Source organism: Nuphar pumila, chromosome 9 (genome assembly GCF_984573655.1).
Source record: "Nuphar pumila chromosome 9, dmNupPumi1.hap1.1, whole genome shotgun sequence".
NCBI classification, from domain to species: domain Eukaryota; kingdom Viridiplantae; phylum Streptophyta; class Magnoliopsida; order Nymphaeales; family Nymphaeaceae; genus Nuphar; species Nuphar pumila.
In genome coordinates this window covers 123,439,007-123,454,204 of record NC_143257.1, presented here as the reverse complement: position 1 = coordinate 123,454,204, position 15,198 = coordinate 123,439,007, and the positions used below count along the sequence as shown (strand labels likewise).

General features: G+C 36.6%; 1 protein-coding gene across 1 annotated transcript in view; it reads right to left on the bottom strand.

Moving 5' to 3' along the window:
- The window catches only part of LOC149829236 (protein LIKE EARLY STARVATION, chloroplastic-like), a 45,980-nt gene extending 39,336 nt beyond the window's left edge, over nucleotides 1–6,644 (bottom strand). The window contains exons 1-2 of the mRNA XM_090017313.1: nucleotides 5,948–6,644; nucleotides 4,515–5,197 (exon numbers count right to left, since the gene is read on the bottom strand). Of these exons, the coding sequence (XP_089873439.1) occupies nucleotides 4,515–5,197; nucleotides 5,948–6,476 (1,212 nt within the window). The 5' untranslated portion in view covers nucleotides 6,477–6,644. The remainder of the gene's footprint in view (nucleotides 1–4,514; nucleotides 5,198–5,947) is intronic.
- Nucleotides 6,645–15,198: the final 8,554 nt, after the last annotated feature.

Below are 15,198 nucleotides of genomic sequence, written 5' to 3'. Positions count from 1 at the left end.
AGCTTCAAATCCATCAAATGGACGTAAAAACGGTCTTTTTGAACGGAGAATTAGATGAAGAGATATATATGGAGCAACCTGAAGGTTTTGTAATGCTAGGGCAAGAGCGCAAAGTTTGCAAACTTAAGAAATCCTTATATGGGTTAAAGCAAGCCCCTAAGCAATGGCATGAAAAAATTGATAGTACTCTGGTACATAATGGTTTGAAAATTTATGATACTGACAAATGTGTTTACACTAAAGTAGATTGTAACTCAATTATTATTATTTGTTTATATGTTGATGATATGCTTACTTTGGGTTACAATAGTGAATGCATAAATCAAACAAAAAGTTTTTTATCTTCAGTGTTTTATATGAAAGATTTGAGTGTGGCAGATGTTATTTTAGGAATCAAAATTGTAAGAAATAATAATAGCATTGCACTGTATCAATCACATTATATTGAGAAAATTCTTACAAAGTATAGATATATGAATAGTTCACTGGCATGCACACCATATGATCTAAATATGAAATTGACTTCAAATGTTGGTGCAAGTGTTCAACAATTAAAATATGTCAGTGTTGTAAGTAGTCTTATGTATGCAATGAACTGCACAAGGCCTGATATTGCCTATGTAATGAGTAAAGTGTGTAGATACACTAATAATCCTGGTCATCAACATTGGAATACAGTGAACAGGATTCTTAGATATCTTAAGCATACTTTAAACTATGGAATTCACTATACCGAGTTTCCTGCTATTATTAAAGGGTATAGTGATGCAAGTTGGAATACCGACTTTGAAAATTCCAAGTCTATCAGTGGTTGGGTTTTTACCCTTGGTGGAGGAGCAGTTGCATGGGGGTCTAAGAAACAGACATGTATAACTCATTCTACAATGGAATCTGAGTTTATTGCTTTGGCATCTGCTTGTAGAGAACCTGAATGGCTTAAGAATATGCTAGTGGATATTCCACTAGGTAAGAAGCCTATACCTGCTATATCAATGTTTTGTGATAGCAAATCAGCTATATGTAAAGCAGGTAATATGAAATACAATTAGAAGTCTAGACATATTAGTCTAAGACACAATTTTATAAGACAAATGATTGATGACAATATTATATCATTGAAATATGTGAAGTCATGTCAAAATTTGGCAGACTCATTTACGAAAGGCCTTTCGAGAGATGTCATCAATAAAACATCGAGGGGAATGGGAATTAAGCCAATTAAGTCATCACCTAAGGATACCCAACCTAGAGCGCTGGAGATCCCACGTGCATAGGTTTAATGGGAAACGAATTGATGAATGATAGATATTGAGCATATTTATGTAAGCCCGTTACGGATGTGTGCTCATGAGTTGTAACTAATATAAGGGTTGAGCTAATAGCTCTTAATGAGTTTGTAGGCCTTAAGGCTAGAGTGTGTGTTACAGTACACCTAGACAAACTCACATATATGAGTGTAGAAATGTGAGTTGTTTCTTATGAGAATTGGCAATTCTCTAGAGCACTCATGAATCCAGGAAAGCACAAGGCTCTAAATGTGCCAAAATGAAATCCACACAATCGAACTTTTGGAAACCTATGTATGATTGAAAACTCCGTTAACAATATAAGTAGCTAAGTTCAAGGTAAGTGCACTTAGCACTTTGGTTAATTTAAGTTTTCTTTCAAATAGTGGGGGTTCAAGTCATGCAGACACTCTCACTGATGCATAAGTTTCTATGCAAGCCAAATATATTTTAAAACTAGTAGGGGATTGTTAGGAAAGTTTTAAAATTGGTGATTTCTTTCCACCAAATGTGCTTTAAAAGGTTTAGTCCCATATCTAAGAGATAACAAATTTTCTAGTGGTTTAAATAAAGATCTTGGAGACTTCTCCATTCCTTTTCATGAGATAAATCGTGACTTCATGCGCAAGATTCAAAGAAAGAAATTGCAGAGGCTTTGAAGAAAATGAAATCAAGAAGGGCAGTTGGCCCAGATGGTATACCTATCGAGGCTTGGAAATGCTTGGGAGAGAAAGGTTTAGAATGGTTGACAAATCTTTTTAACTTGATTTGGCGAACAAATAAGATGCCTAATGAGTGGAGGAAGAGTACTTTGGTGCCTTTATATAAGAATAAGGGTGATATACAAGATTGCACAAACTATCGTGGTATAAAACTCATGAGTCATACTATGAAACTTTGGGAGAGGGTGATTGAGTCTAGGTTGAGGAAGGTTGTCATGATATCGGAGAATCAATTTGGTTTTATGCCTGGAAGATCAACTATGGAAGCTATACATCTTCTTAGACAACTTATTGAAAGATATAGAGAGAGGAACAAAGATTTGCATATGGTTTTTATTGATTTAGAGAAGGCATACGATAGAGTACCTAGGGACGTTCTCTGGTGGACAATGATGAAGAAAGGTGTTTCTCTCAAGTACATTAGTATAATTAAAGATATGTATGAAGGAGTAGTAACCAATGTCCGCACTTGTGGAGGGGTGACAACCAATTTTCCGATAACGGTTGGGTTACATCAAGGATCTGCTTTAAGCCCTTTCCTATTTGCGATAGTGATGGATGAGATTACGAGATCAATTCAAGAAAATGTACCGTGGTGTATGTTGTTTGCTGATGATATTGTTTTGATTGATGAGTCTAGAGCTGGGGTTAATGCTAAGTTAGAATTATGGAGACAGACATTGGAAGCTAGAGGTTTTAAGTTGAGTAAGAGTAAGACTGAATATATGGAATGTCGGTTTAGTAAGCAACGAAGTAGTGATGGGAGTGTAGTGAAGCTTGGTGAGCAAGATATACCGGTGAATGATTATTTCAAATATTTGGGATCCATCATTCAAAAGTATGGAGAAATTGATGGAGATGTAAATCATAGGATAAAGGTTGGGTGGATGAAATGGAAAAGTGCTACTGGAGTGCTGTGCGATCGTAGAATGCCATTGCGGTTGAAGGGAAAGTTTTATAGGACGACTATTAGACCCGCTTTACTATATGGTACGGAATGTTGGGCTGCCAAGAGACATCATATTCAAAAAATGAGTGTAGCTGAGATGCAGATGCTTAGATGGATGTGTGGAAATACAATAAAAGATAAGATTCGGAACGAAGAGATACGTAAGAAGGTAGGTATTGCACCCATTGAAAATAAGATGCGAGAGAATCGTTTACGGTGGTTTGGACATATTCGGCGAAGGCCTAATGATGCTCCAGTTAGAAGGTTGGAGAAATGGGAAAATATATTAGTTAAAAGAGGTCGGGGTAGGCCTAGGAAGACTTGGATGGAGATGATAGGAAAGGATATGAATGCTTTGAACCTCACCGAGGACATGGCGTTGGATAGAAATGATTGGAGGAAAAGGATTCATGTGGAAGACCCAAAATGAATTTCTTTTTTGGTTCATATCGCTGACCCCAATTGTTTTGGGATGAAGGCGTAGTTGTTGTTGTTGTTGTTGTTGTTGTTGTTAAATACAGACTTTGTTTTCTATTCTTTTACTTTGGTAAGCCTTGTGTCTTTGGGTGGCTTGCGGACATTGCTGCACATCGTGCAGCAACGGACGGGCCGTTCGCACGCGCGCGCGTGTGTGCGCAAGGGCGCTTGGGGCGCAATGTGGCATTTTGATGACGCACTTTGCACTTCGCACGCTCGCAGTGGTGCGAGGTGCATATGTCTGTTTTGATTTTTTCAGTTTTGAGTTATCTGGCCGTTTGAAAGGCTTTAAAGTTGCATGAATATCGAGTTAATGTTGCATTGTGACTGTTTGACGGTTTTGAAGGCCTTTGATTGACAGTCAAAGGTGATTGACCGTTCAGGTATCTTTTCGTCCTATTTTCAAACCGTCAGATTTATAGCTATTAATCTCATTTATCGCAAAACGTTTTGGCCTCTCTAAATGTCTATAAATATCTTCTATTTCGTCTTTTGAAGAACAAGAATTTTCTGACTCTCTAATCTTCTTCTTCCTTCTTCTCGATTTGGCTAGCAGAGTACAAGTGTGGTAGAGATCATTTGTCCTTACGAAGCAGTGACTCTCTTGAGGTCCAAGCCTAGTTGTATCCTGGGAACTCAGTCGCAACAAACCCCTTTTTGCTTCTTCGGACTTCCCGGAGTGGGGCGATTGAAGTTGTAAAGATAGTGATCCTAAAAACGTGCCTCTAAGCTTGAGATCTCCTTTCTTAAATTCTTTTGTCACAAGGTTGTATAACATATATTTCTAGCACTTTAAATTAACTGGTCATATTTTGCTCCAAGATCGATAAAAGAGTGCAGGCTGGATCTCATTTTAGGCTCAAAATCTGGCTTGTTTTATAATAGGTATTGAACTTTCATCGTGAATTCCAGATATCTAACCCCTTTTGGCAGCTCTGCTCTTTACAAAATCTTGGACACTGCTGGATAAAATTTCTCATGTCTCGCATTGGGTCTTTGAGTCCAGACGCTCCCCATAACACTAAATTGTTTTAGCATATATCAAAACAACACCTCTAAAAGCTATTAAAAAGAACTCACCTGCCACATTGATTCCCTCCAGTATTCACGCCAAACATTTCCTGCAGAATCACGACCTGACTTCTCAGAACCAAGCTCTTTATAATCAAATTGATCTGAAGCCTCCCAGTACTTCTCTTCCCACTCTACATCTTCACCAGCACTGGTTCCCCTTAGTAGAGTCCACCTGCAAACCACTCCATCAGCTCTCTGTTCAATTCCAGTCTCTCTCCACCACCACGAGCCATCCTCGTTCACTCCATAGGTTGCTGCTTCTCCATGATCACCAAGGACAGAAGCTGCTACAGCAGAATTTGTCGCAAATACTGCATCGACATTATCTTTTTTATGAGAAGGCAACTCAAAGCTTGATTCTGAGGCATTAACTCTATCAACTTCCACTATTGATTGAAGGGGTGGAAGAGGTGGATCATGCTTGCTCTGGAATGGCTCCATTGATTTGGTTTCAAAAGGAATGGATAATGAGTCCATTGATCTCTCCTTCTCCACCAAAGATGTTACAGGATTTACAGCAGAACGCTGCTCTTTTGCTGTTTGTGAGCGAGGTGAGTCCTTATAAACTGCCTCAATATCAATAGGAGGAGACCAAGACCAAAAATCTGGACCAGGAGCTCTATTGTTTGAGGCTTCTGATGGAGGTACAGCATTAGAGACAAAACCAGATGAATTCCCACCAAGTACTCCTATCAAATCAAAGTAGTAGACTTAGCTTCTGTGAGCAAACCAGACCAATACTGAGTCCAAGAACTAACAATGATGAAGATTGTGGGTGGGGAAAGAGTGAACATTCATTAGCAAAGGGTAATTAGCAATATGTCTACTGGCATTCTTTGATAAAGAATGACAATGTTCACTCTCTAAAAATAAAAAAATGAAGAGAAAAGAAATGCAACAATTTACAATTACAATAAAACCAAGCCAGTAGTCACTTGAAAAAAAAAAAACAATCAGAAAATGGAAAAAGAATGCTGATTAACATACATGAGTAAGATAAAACCAGTAAATCAATCAGTAAATATCGAAATGACGTACGAAATCAAAAGTAGTATTTGGGAAGAAACTGCACAAACGCTCAACTAATACCTTCCCATTATTTTGTCAACCAAATATTCAATTCAAATTCCCATAATAAACATAAAGGCCTATGAGCACCATTTCTAACCAATAAGAGGAGCTACCAAACTCAAAAATTGAAGAAAAAACATAAAGAAATTGATAACTTGTAATTTTCATTATCACTCATAGGCAGCCCAACATCAAGAACCAAGTCGAAATTATTATTCAAAAAACAAGAAGTAGCAATTATGAACAAAGAGAACCATATTTCACCAACAAAAACAGAAGGAAAATAACCATGTAGCATTATATGAGCAAAATAACCTGCATCTAGTTCAAAACTTGAACAAACAAAAACACCCAAGAAAGAAATGTACCTTCTTCCCCACTGGAGCCTGTCACAGAATTCGATCCTGGCTGCCTCAAACCCGAACCCGACCCCGGCAGCCTCGAGCCCGAATTCGAGAAACCATCGGACGCCGGATTCTCCGAGAGAAGCGCCCTCGCCGCCGCAATGGCTGCGGCCGCCCGGTCGATCACCTGGAGCCTCTGAATCTTATCCCTCTCCTCAGTCGGAACTTCCAGAATCTTCCTGAATTGCTCGTTCTTCTTCTCGAGACTGTCCCCGGGTTCTTCGGCGCCTAAGCTACGAGGATTCTCCTCGCCCCTCTCCATCTCCGACCTTGAGACGGCCCTCTTCCACATGTGAAGGTAAGAGCCCCCATCGTCTCTTTCTTGCAAAGCCCTGAGCTCAAATTCTTGGAATCTCTTGGGCCTTAGCACGGAAAAGCCGACGAGGGTCTTTGAGAGGAAGGCCTGAGACGAGTTTCTGATGGGTTTGGAGGGTGAATGAGAAGGTGGGACGGAGAGATGGAGGTGAATGGAAAGTTGGGTGCTCTTGGCCATGGTGGGGAATGTAGGTTGAGAGAGAAAGATGGGCGGTTGGTCCTTTAAAGGGCGATGAATGATGGGTTTTCTTGCATTTGCAGGAAGGAATCGGAAGTCCTTCGTTGGATCGCGTTTATATCTTTTGGAAACGAGAAATCGTGTGATTTGCCGCCACTTTTGCCGAGAGCAGGCAAGTTCCTTAACTTTACCTAAGCAAGTTGATTTCATGAGCCATCCAGGACTCCTTTGAAACGGTGCATATCAAATGCGGTAAAAAAATTAAGTCCAGTAAGCGTTAGCTTGATCAGTGACGTGTCGATAAATATGTTAGAGGCAATGGTATTGTTGTTGGTGTAACGATTGTGTATTGTTTGGTTAAGCCGTAATCATACTAGAGGTTGAAAAACCTTGTGATTTATGTGACGAGATTATAATTGAGCGTATTTATAAAATTGGGATATGCTTCATAACATACTAGGCTAAAACATGTGTGCTTGCTAATCGATATGAGATAACTATGCACATAAGTGACATGGATTAAATAAAATAAGCATTTAGAGATACGTTTGATCAACTTTTACTAGGCAGGGCCAATAAAATGATTCAGCATATGAAAAAATATTGATGCATAGCCTTTGACTGTTAGGCTGGCCAGACTGAGCACTCTGACACATAGTGGGTTTGCGAAAAATCTATGCCCATAGCAATAACATTGCTTTGAAATAAAAAGTGATAACAAGAACTTTTGTTTTCCATTGCAAATGAATGAATCTATTCATATTCATATTTGGATTTGGATAAATGAATTTTTAAGTGCATAATTGAGTATGTTCTTTGTTATATTTAAGACATGATTGGAAGTGAAATAGCACGCATCAATAAAAATGGAGAATTTTTATGATCAACTTATGACGTGTTTTCTTTGGGGTAAGAAGAGCGGAGCTGCAAGGATTGTAAACTAGGTTGAGCACAAATACAAAACACAAAAACAAATCGCTAACAATATGTTTCAAAAAATCAAATTAAAACTCGTAAATTTTTTTTTTATGCTAGTTGATAAAAAAACCCTAAAATATTCTAAGCGAAATCAAATCACATAATATTTATGAATTCATGTCTAATGATAATTGAAATAAAAAAACACAAAAACCTTAAAACTATAAACTAAACATTTATATCATTTTAAAAAAACACAAATATTCTAATAGGATTCCATAAAAATTAACAAAAAACCAAAAACCAAAAGGTAAAAAGTGAACTCTCCCTCAACTTACATATACTTATAGGTCCAAAAAGAAGATGCAACATATTCAAACAAAAATTGAAAACAATTAAAATTTCACTAATTGCATTGCCAAAACAATCTTGAAAATAAAAAAAAACAGTATAATCAAGTAGAATTCTAGAAAATATAAAATTTTTCCAAATTGAATGATAAATGAACCACATAAATATAGAAGCTCATAACCACAGTATAATCAAGTAAAAAAAACAAAAAGAAAACATAAAATTATACAAATTGCATGTAAAATAAACTATAGAAACAAAGAAGCAAGTGCAACATAATCAAGTAGAAAACATAAAAATATATAAAGTTTTACCAATCTAAATTGAAGAAACAGAGAATCGACAAGTAAATGCAACATAATCGAATAGAAAACTCAAAAACGTAAACTTTCACCAATTTCATCGTGAAATGAACCACGAAATCTGAGAATCAACAAGTAAATGCAACATAATCAAGTAGAAAACAAGAGAACCTTAAAATTTCACCAATGACATCATAAAATGAACTACAAAAATAGCTAATCAACAAGTAAATGCAGCATTAATCAAGTAGAAAACCAAAAAAAGAACTAAAATGTCACCAATTATCCCTTTGGGTCGAGCAAGAGTGGTGCCCACCCTGACCCGGGGCACTACCCACCTGCACATTGGGTCATTGTGGGCACTGCCCACCTTAACCCATTAACCCTTAGAGGATTTTTCTGTTTGAGAGTAAGCACGTGCCCACCCTACCCACAAGGTGGTTCCGACCCTGTCCCACATTTACATGTAAAATTGCAAGTATTATTCAGGTGCTCCAACCCAATGTTGTCAATATCGAAATCAAACCTGTATCGTTTGGCCAACGATTCAGGTGAATAGGCCCATACAGATTCTCAAGTGAATCATTCAGAATCAGCCAAAAAACAATAAAAAAATATTAAGTGTCAATCAGAACATGACACATGTTAAAACTATTAAAATAATATTAAAATTAGTTTTAAGTTATTTTTATATTTGTTAAAAAATAACAGATTCAGGTCAGTATCCTAACGATCTTCTAGCTATATGATACTGACAACATTGCTCCAGCCAACCTTTAAAAAAGAAAAAGAAAAAGAGAGCAATTGACAGGGAATTCTAAAAGCTAGCATGCACACATTTCTGTGGAAAAGAATTGAGTGTGAGAAGTTCAAAACAAGCAAGGAAGCCCAGCCATCCACGAAAGGAACCAATCTCAACAACCAGAGAGAGAGAGAGGAAACTGGCTTCCTTATGGCAGTGCATTCTCTTTCTGAGAAGAGCAAGTTTTTCTGAAGATCACCTGGTGGACAATGTGATCTGGAATTGCACAACGAGAGAGGATCATGTCAGGGGCATGATAGCCTTCATCTTGAAAATGGATGGCACCCAAAAGAAGCAGTTCTGGTTGAACCATTTTTTTTTCTCTCTCCCAGAGCCATGTCGCTTAATGGGTCTGCCCCTGCGAGGTAAACCTTGGGGTGAATTCACTGACACCCAAGTTCTCAGAGAGCTCACCAGTTAAAGGCATCCCATACAGCAGGTGGGAGCCCAACTTGGGACAAAGGTGTCAACACCTTCTCTTCTCTTCTCTATGGGCCCGCGACTGCTTGGGCAACCTCCCTGGGTGTGTGTTTGTGAGGCATCTGTTTTAAACCCTCCAATCCATTCATCCCAAGCTTGACAACATTGGAACAAATGGCAGGGTCCATCCAAGATATGGACATCCCACCATGATGATTTGGATGACATGGTAATTCCCCTGAATTGATTCTCTATCGGGGGTAAGACAACCATATATATGACTTGGAGTTCCAATGCCCCTTTCATGTTTGCTTGCACATGACAAATGGGGCAAATTCTTTGCCTTTCAAGAAACAAAAAAAGAGAAGGGGGGCAAATTCCTGTGAGAGAATGATTTTTTATTTGGAGCAAAACAACTGTACCTTAGTTTTATGAGATACAACAAAGAGAGAGAGAGAGAGAGAGAGAGGTCTTCTTGCATTTGAGGAAGAAATGTGGTTTCCTTTTTGCAGTGCATCTACTTTAGGAAAAGCAGACAATAATATTGTGATTTTGCAGACATTTGCTTGCATGTCTGATTCAAAATCACTTGATTTCATCTCATGTTATTAGAGATCATATGATTATGAAATGTGGTCAATGTAATTGGGAATCACATGAGAATGAATCAAATAACCTCAAATGTGTTTTGAAATCTCACCACGCCATTTTCTTACATTTGCTAGCACTTGAGAAATGGGGCCAACTAAAACCATTCTCACTAGTGTGAGAATGAATTCTCACTAGTGTGAGAATGATTGCCATTTTGGGCTAAGCAAATGTCCCAAGTTTTCACATGCCAATACACCCCACACATACACATGCACACAGGGCTGGACAACGGATCAGTTGGCCCTGGCCGGCCTGAATGGGTTGGGCTTGGGACTAGTTTTCAAAAGAAGACCGGACCTGAACTGAGTTTAAACCCAACTTGACAACATCTTGGATTGAGTTAGCCCAGCCCACAGGCTTACAGGCTGGCTCATGGGCATGATATATATATATATATATATATATATATATATATATATATATTGGGAAGGGGGGCAGACCAACCAAAAGAAGATCCCAAATCATGATGGAACAGCTGCCATTCTCTAATGCTTGAGTATCTCTTGACAGACCTCATATATTTGATTTTTATGATACCATGTGGTAAGCCTCATGGGGCTTAAGAGTTTTTGGTAGGGGTTCTGCCTAACCCCAGCTTGTCTTTCAAAATAAAATATACCCTTAACGACATATAAAAATGATGGCTCACAATGTATTTAAAATTTTATAATACAAAGTATTGTGAGCCATTGATTTTTAGCGCTTTAAAAAATACATCTGAAAATAAAAAATTCATAATTCATAATCCAAAACATGTCACTCATTAAATGAATAATAAAAATCCAATATATAAAGTCTGATATATGCTTTACATGGAGACTTTACGACCAAGGGCATAGCTAAGGGGGGCAGGACTGGGCTGTAGCCCAGCCCTGCCTCCCGAAACAGTTAATTTTTTTTGTTTTTTTTTTTAAAAGCCCAGTCCTAGCCCAGCCCTGATTTCATATGAAATAGATTTGTATCCATTTTTGTAGCCAGTCCAGTCCTAGCCCAACCCTGACTGCAGCAAATAGTTTGATTTGTCCATATGAAATAGATTTTTATTAATAATTGTAGCCATTTTTTATTTTATCTAAAAAAATAAAATTTTGGGGGCGCTGCCCCCGACTATCACACAAATAAAATTTTTTTTGGTACACCCCTCTTTGCCCCCCCCTCACATGAATCCTAGCTACATCCCTGTTTACGACATATAGAAATGTTATTCAAAAGGTAAAAAAATGATGGCTCACAATGCATTTAAAATTTTATAATACAAAGTATTGTGGTTCATTTATTTTTAACGCTTTAAAAACACATCTAAAATTTAAAAATTCATAATCCAAAACATGTCACTCATTAAATGAATGTTAAAAATCCAATATATGCTTTACACTGAGACTTTACAACATATAAAAATGTTTTTTGAAAAGTAAAAAATTGTCGGCTCACAATGCATTTAAAATTTTATAATACAAAGTATTGTGGGCCATTGATTTTTAGCGCTTTAAAAAACACATCTAAAAATAAAAAATTCATAATCCAAAACATGTCACTCTAATGATAAGAATCCAATATATAATGTCTGATCATTAAAGAAGGAACACTATCAATTGTCATCGGTGGTAGATTTTGGACCTTTCTTTGATTGGACGGTTTCCCTTATATATATAATCACTAAAATATGAGAACTATACATATGGGCATTTACAGCCATTTTTTTGCAAATCCAACTATATGAATGTGCTTGGCATAGTGAATTTGCTAGGAATCAACCATTCGATCATGTATTTTTTATGAAAAAATGTGATTTTTGAATGCTTAAATATTTATGAAGATTGTGAGCCACTAATTTTAAAGCCTTAAGAAAATCTCAGTTGTACATCAAAATTGGATTATTCAAGAGAGGGGTCTTATAAAATCAAGCATGTAGATCACATCCATACAATTAGATTCTAGAGAAAAGAACCAAAAAATCATGAAAATCGTAGTTCACACATTAGTTCTTATATTTGAGTGACTCTCTATATATAGTATGTGATTCAAAAAATGAATCTATATTGGATCCCGTTTATTTATTTATTTTGTATTTTTCAAATTTTTATTAAAAAGCTTATGCATTAAAGAAAACAAACAAATAATATTGTGAATATAGGATGACTTGTAACCCAACATGGCCCAACCCGAGCTAGGACCATGGGAAAGCTGTGGGCTTTGTTCTAGAATCGGGACCAACCTGAACCAGGCATAGGTTGACCCAGTAGGTTAACAGGTCGGGCTTGACCAGGCCCGACCCACCATCAGCTTGGTCAAGCACCTCCACTAACCAGCCAGCCTACCCGTATACACACACTAGGACACACTTAGGGCTGCATCTAAACCTACCCGTATAACAAGGACTTCGTTTTATGTTATTTTTGGCGTTAAATTTTTGTCTGCTCTAACTTGTTTCCATCTTAAATTGTCTAATCAAATGATAGAATATCAAAAAAAAAAAACTCAATAGATGTAACCTACATAGAATATTTTAAATAATATTTTTGCAATATACAATAAGAATTTTTAATGGTATAAAAACTGAGTGGCTCACATACACAAATATTTCACAACTTAAAACTCATGGTTTTATTTAAAAAAAAAACATGATATAAAGTATGATTCCCAGCCATTAAACTATGTTCAACACATCCTTATGGATAAATTAAGTAAGAGAGATGTTCTAAAGGATAGGACCTACTAAGGTACACCAAAATGCTTTGATACTATGACTTATTTTTTCCTTAAAAAATATTATAACTATTATTTTATTATTTTTATAGTTTCTAACAATTTTAATGATATTTTAACAGAAATATACATTTATATATTAAAATATAAAATAATGTAAAAAAAACTATGTTTTCGTCGGCTACTTTTTTGGAAAAAAAAATACTAGCACGTGTCATGTACTAGGTCATTCATTTTTTTAAAGGCAAGCTGGGGTTAGGCAGACCCCTACCAGTGACTTTTGAAACTGAAACGTCCCAACACAAGGTGGCATGCACTAGCTGTTCCTACCAGACAAGCGGAGCTTACCAACGGAGCCCTTGTTGGTAAGTCATTCCTCTATGTTAGGTAGGTTAAACTCAACTTTGAAAATCAGAGCTCCAATCTTTTTCATGACTAAACCAAGCTTTTGGGGGTTTCTTTAATGCTAGTAAGAAAGCCCAATGAACTAAATAGAGGTTGTTTAAGCTTAGCTCATTCTTGTTGTTAACTCACAAGAAAATCTCATGAGTGGAGCTCATAGTGGCAAATATCGTGAGATTTATGAAAATCTCACAAGAAATTGCCTGAAAGTTTAAAATGACAATTTCTCACGAGATTTTCAAATTATCGTGAGATTTATGAAAAAAAATAAATACCATGATTTAAATGTGATATTTATGTTTTAAACGGATATTTATCGTGAAAAACTATGTATTTTTCTTAATATTTTTTTATAAAAAAACAATTTTAATATTTCAAAATTATTTTTTATTGCCAAGATTTTGTCAAAAAACGCAAGATTTATGAAAAAATTTCAAATTCTCGCAAGTTTTTGAAAAACAAGATTTTGCCATTTTTAACGTTTGTCATTGTGGTGGATCTCAAGTTGATTTGTTTACAAAGAAACCTTTTTATAAAACTGAAAATCATAAATTTTGGACTTCAAACCTAACGAGCCAATCTCAAACTGACTTATTTACAAAATAAGTACATAGTTTCAAGACTATAAGCAATAGGATTTCAACTCTATTCATTTTTTTTTGAAAGGCAAGTTATACAACTATACCGTTGGGTTTTGAACATGCAAAGTCCCAACACAAGTTGACGTACACTAGCTCTCCTACTAGACAAGCTAAGCCCCATTGGTTTCAACTCTATTGATTGCTTGCAAGCCAAACACTTCGACCATCTTCATTCTATCTAGTTAAAGAGCTTAAGCAAGCTGAGCCAAGCCAAACCAAACACTCACCGTTGAGTGTTAGTGTTTGACTTGTCACAACTCATCTACTTTTCCAGTCCTATGTAATTCTCACTTAGGGCTGTCAAGGGTCAGACCTGAGTAGGTCCCAATATAAATTTGACTTTAAGGGTATGTTTGATGACTTGTCCAGGGTTGGACGAAATGAACAAAAAAGATGAAACAAAACATTAGTTATGTTTGTTTTGTAATAACTGTTACAAGTTCAATGTTTGTTTGGACCGTACTCAAATGCTATATTTCAAATGTTAGTTGTTTGATGTCGATGTGAGAACAACTTGAACAATCTTGGATAATGGGTTGAATTACTTTGTTTGGATCGTATGACTCGATTTGTCCACCATTGTTCACCATTTTACATGTTTTAACAAGTTCATTATGGGTTTTTGCCTGGATATGGATCTAATTACGAAATTATGTTTAAATTCATGAATTTTTGCCTTGAATATGGCTTTTGAATTGGATTTTTGCCTAAAATATGGATTTTTGCCCCCAAATATAGATCTCTAATTGAATTTTTGCCGAGAATGCTTAGACAAAACTAATCTTCAGCAGTTAGCATCCAAACAAAAGAAAAATGAAATATTCCAAGATAAAATACTACCAATTAAAAAAAAACTATGATCACAAATAGTTTTTTTTTTTTTAATAATCCAAGGAGAAAACCCCACATCACGGACAACACATTCGCTGGCCTTCGGTTGGTAAAACCCTTGAGGTCCTCCATGTCCACGGGGGAGTACAACTAGCTGTGACCTTTTTGAATATAACTGATTACCATATATATTTCAAAAAAAGAAACAATTATCCTAAGGATAAGATACCTCTCTTTACCATAAAATTTGTTCTCAACGCTTATCCAAGGATAAAAGACATCTATTATCATAAAAATCCAAACACAAACCCCGTGGATTAGCCCAAAATGAGAATAAGATGACCTTAATTTTACAAATTAATCACAAAATCCCTCAAAAATTCAACACGAGAGGATGATCACCGAATTTCGAACCAATAACAAATAAATTCTTAATGATCAGAATTCTAACACTAAAACCGTCCACAATTTAAAATGAACTACGACAAATTCCACCCAGGAAACGAGAGAAAATAGAAAAAGAAACATAGAATTTTTGAAAAAATGGAGGAGGAAGTCACTCTCACGGCGAGATCGTGAGGGAGAGTCCAGACGACCGAGTTGTGTACGGACGGCTGCTTCCTCACCGACTGTCTCGCGGCCTCCTGAATCCTCATCCCGAGGGACAACACCCTCTCTTTACCTTGTCCAGATCTCTG